This window comes from Octopus bimaculoides, chromosome 12 (assembly GCF_001194135.2).
Source record: "Octopus bimaculoides isolate UCB-OBI-ISO-001 chromosome 12, ASM119413v2, whole genome shotgun sequence".
Lineage (NCBI taxonomy): Eukaryota > Metazoa > Mollusca > Cephalopoda > Octopoda > Octopodidae > Octopus > Octopus bimaculoides.
The window spans coordinates 7,891,606-7,894,694 of NC_068992.1; the positions used below are offsets into that span (position 1 = coordinate 7,891,606).

The 3,089-nt window shown below is 35.6% G+C and overlaps 1 protein-coding gene across 1 annotated transcript in view; it reads left to right on the forward strand.

Moving 5' to 3' along the window:
- The first annotated feature begins 246 nt into the window (after window positions 1-246).
- Window positions 247-3,089, forward strand: part of LOC106870426 (aldehyde dehydrogenase, mitochondrial) — a 40,126-nt gene continuing 37,283 nt past the window's right edge. Inside the window, exon 1 of the mRNA XM_014916493.2 lies at window positions 247-417. Within this exon, the coding sequence (XP_014771979.2) occupies window positions 364-417 (54 nt within the window). The 5' untranslated portion in view covers window positions 247-363. The remainder of the gene's footprint in view (window positions 418-3,089) is intronic.

Consider the following 3,089-nt stretch of genomic DNA (forward strand, 5'->3'; position numbering starts at 1 on the left):
ACAACAGCAGATTTATCAGACATTCAACGTAGTCTACTCTCACTATCTTCTCTTCCCTCCCTCCACAACCATCACTATCACCACCAACCCATCTCCTTCACTGATACTACTGATTCCCTCTTCCACGACAACCTCACCACCCTAGCGCATTAAGCCTTATTACCATCACCACCACCACCAAGACCAATTCTTCTCGATACCCCCTCTCGCACTCTAACTACCACTCTGTCACTCCCACCGCCCCAATCACTACCCCCCTCCCAACATTACTACTACTAATACGTTAGTGTCTCCGCACTTGGTACATAGGTTAGTAACTGAGCGAAGCTTGTCTCGAAAGGCCCTGAATCAGCTCTTGTCACTATGTCTGGAGGAATACCACCACCCATCAAAGATGTGAAGATCAAATACTCGCAGGTAAGACCAGCACAGCGACCCTGAAACTAAAAAACAAAATGCAAACGGATAACAATATTAATACAAACAAGAATCTGCGAAGGAAAAAAAATTGCTTCAGATTTTTACACATAAAAGAAATATATAACTAAAATTCATACTTCGCAAGGCTAGTAATGTTTGAGTTAATTAAATTATTGGCTCCGCCAGGTTCTTGTTAAGCGACACAAGCAGAAATCGTGCATGTGACCCCAAAACAATTTAGTGGATCCAGTGATACAGTGGCACCAACATTCCTCGCCTTGTTAAAAATATATTTTATTATAACAGTTTGTATAAAAAAACATGTTAATATAAATACCTGAAGCATTATTTAAGAAAATTTAATGACTTTCATGTTTCTATGACGTTAGATGACTTTAATATGAAACAGCCTCGTGTACGTGTAATACACACACACATGTGTGTATGTGCATGAATTAATATTTCATACTCGTTGCTCGGAGTTTATTATAGTCAGTGCTCTTTGACGAATAATACCGAGTAACAACTGTAAAACTAGGTAATAGTTTCCTTTGTATGTCTCGAGTATTTTTCTGTTCTTTCATTTGTGTGTGTGTACATCTATAAACCTGCATGTATAACTGCATTTATGCATGCAAGTATATATATATATCTATAGGTTTGGTGGGCGAAAATAAAAAATCCGCACGCCACCCGTTTTCGGCGTTTGAGGTTTAGGGTTACGCCGAAAACGGGTGGTGTGCGGATTCTTTCCCTCCGCTGGTTTGGCGATGCAAAGGAAAATATTCTCACCGGTATATAAATGTAATCCCCGTGATTTAAAACTTTCTCGAAGCTTTTAGCCTTTGAGTCACTCCGTAACTTACACATGAGGTGCAACCACATAATGTGTTTCGACTAAGAAAATTTATAACACTTAGCCAACCGCTTCCCCTACAAAAGAACTTTTTTTCTATTCGCTTCAAATGCATTAGTAACAACTCCACTCTTTATTTTGCTAAACAGAATTTATTTTTACTTAGTATATTATTAGTCTAGCATAAGAAAATACCGTAAAAATTGTCGACTATGTAAACAACGATTGGTGGTACAACCAATTAAAGAGCATGTCGAAATCCCTGGATACGTGCTAAAACCTGGTGTTGTTTATAAAACCTATGAAGTTGATTTGTCTTGGTTGTCGTAATTAGCTCGTATTAAAATGTCTACAAAAATAAGACCGCTTTTACATCCATTAAATATGAAATTGAAATTAACATGGTTTAATTAATTTTTGCAGTCACATGTAAGTTGCAGACTGAATGAATGAAGCATAACATTTCTATGCAGTCCCGTATGTTTGGTACTGGGGGTCGTTGTTTACGATTATTAAATGCCGTTAGTAGGAAAGGCTGTAGAAGACGAATGAAATATAAGATTTTTTTTTCTTCTTCCATCTTTTATAATAGCTTTCGTTATAATGTAAGTTAAAACTAGAGAAATAGGCAAAACGAATGGAAAAGTTCTAAAATTACCCCATATATATAATCCAGCACATAACCCAGACTGAACTTTATTGTTAGATGTAGTTCTATTGTATATCATCTGTTAAAATACGAAATGTTATTTCTGCATCTTCATGCTGTTGCTGAGCTTGCAGATCTATGATCATAGGCATTCCTAGTGTGACCATCCCGTCTTTTTATATGCAAGAAATATTGCCAGCGATTTGGCTGCTATTTCTAGTAGGTTGAGTAATCCTATCGCGTGCTGTTCTCTTCCTCTCGCTAGTTCGAAATATCATTATATACCTGTGTTTTGATTATGTATTAGTACGAACCTGCAGGAAAAGAAAAGTTTGATATTTATTATATTGCATGCATATGGCAGGAATGTTTTTTACATTGTGACAAGTAAAACACAAGTATAAGATTTCAAATCCCTTAACAAAGGCCGGCTTCCTGAAGTCATTTTATTTTCTTTATCAATTTTGCAAATGTTATTTCTATTTTAGTTACTTTTAAATTTTGTAATTACAATCTTAAAACTTACGTTAATCCTTCTCACCCCCTCTTGTTCTAAAATCACATATACATAACCACATACACTCGTATTTATACAGCATATATGAATGTTAGCTGTAAGGACTAGAGAGAGAGGGGTGGGTGATTATTAACAAGTACCTAGCATATTCTGCAGTAACCTTTTGTAATTATTTTAGGGTGGGCGCTAACATGCCTATATTATTCAGTTTAATAGTAGATTGGTGTCAACAAAAGCGTCATCATTGAACTAATTCTACAGTTTAATTTAAACTCTTTACATGTAAAGTTCAACTCCCTTTAAATCCCGCTCAATTAAAATCCCATCTGCAGGTGATTTGATCAACTCCCTCGTCTCTTTAAAATATGCGGCCCTATGTTACCAGTTTAATCAATATAATTTAAGTCTCATCTATCTCAAACGTTACATCCACAACCTTGTGCTTAATGGTGTCATAAAACCCTTTTCGAAGTGAAATTTAGATTTGCTGTTAACTACTTAAACCGCTTTTTACATTCAGTTACCTGAAATTGAAACCTTCATCCATAATTTTTTTGTCAAATTTTTGCAGTGTTCCAAACATCAGCTTACTTAGGAAAAAGTTATATTACAAAATTGGGGCTAATTAGTTTATTCATAACTTTCTT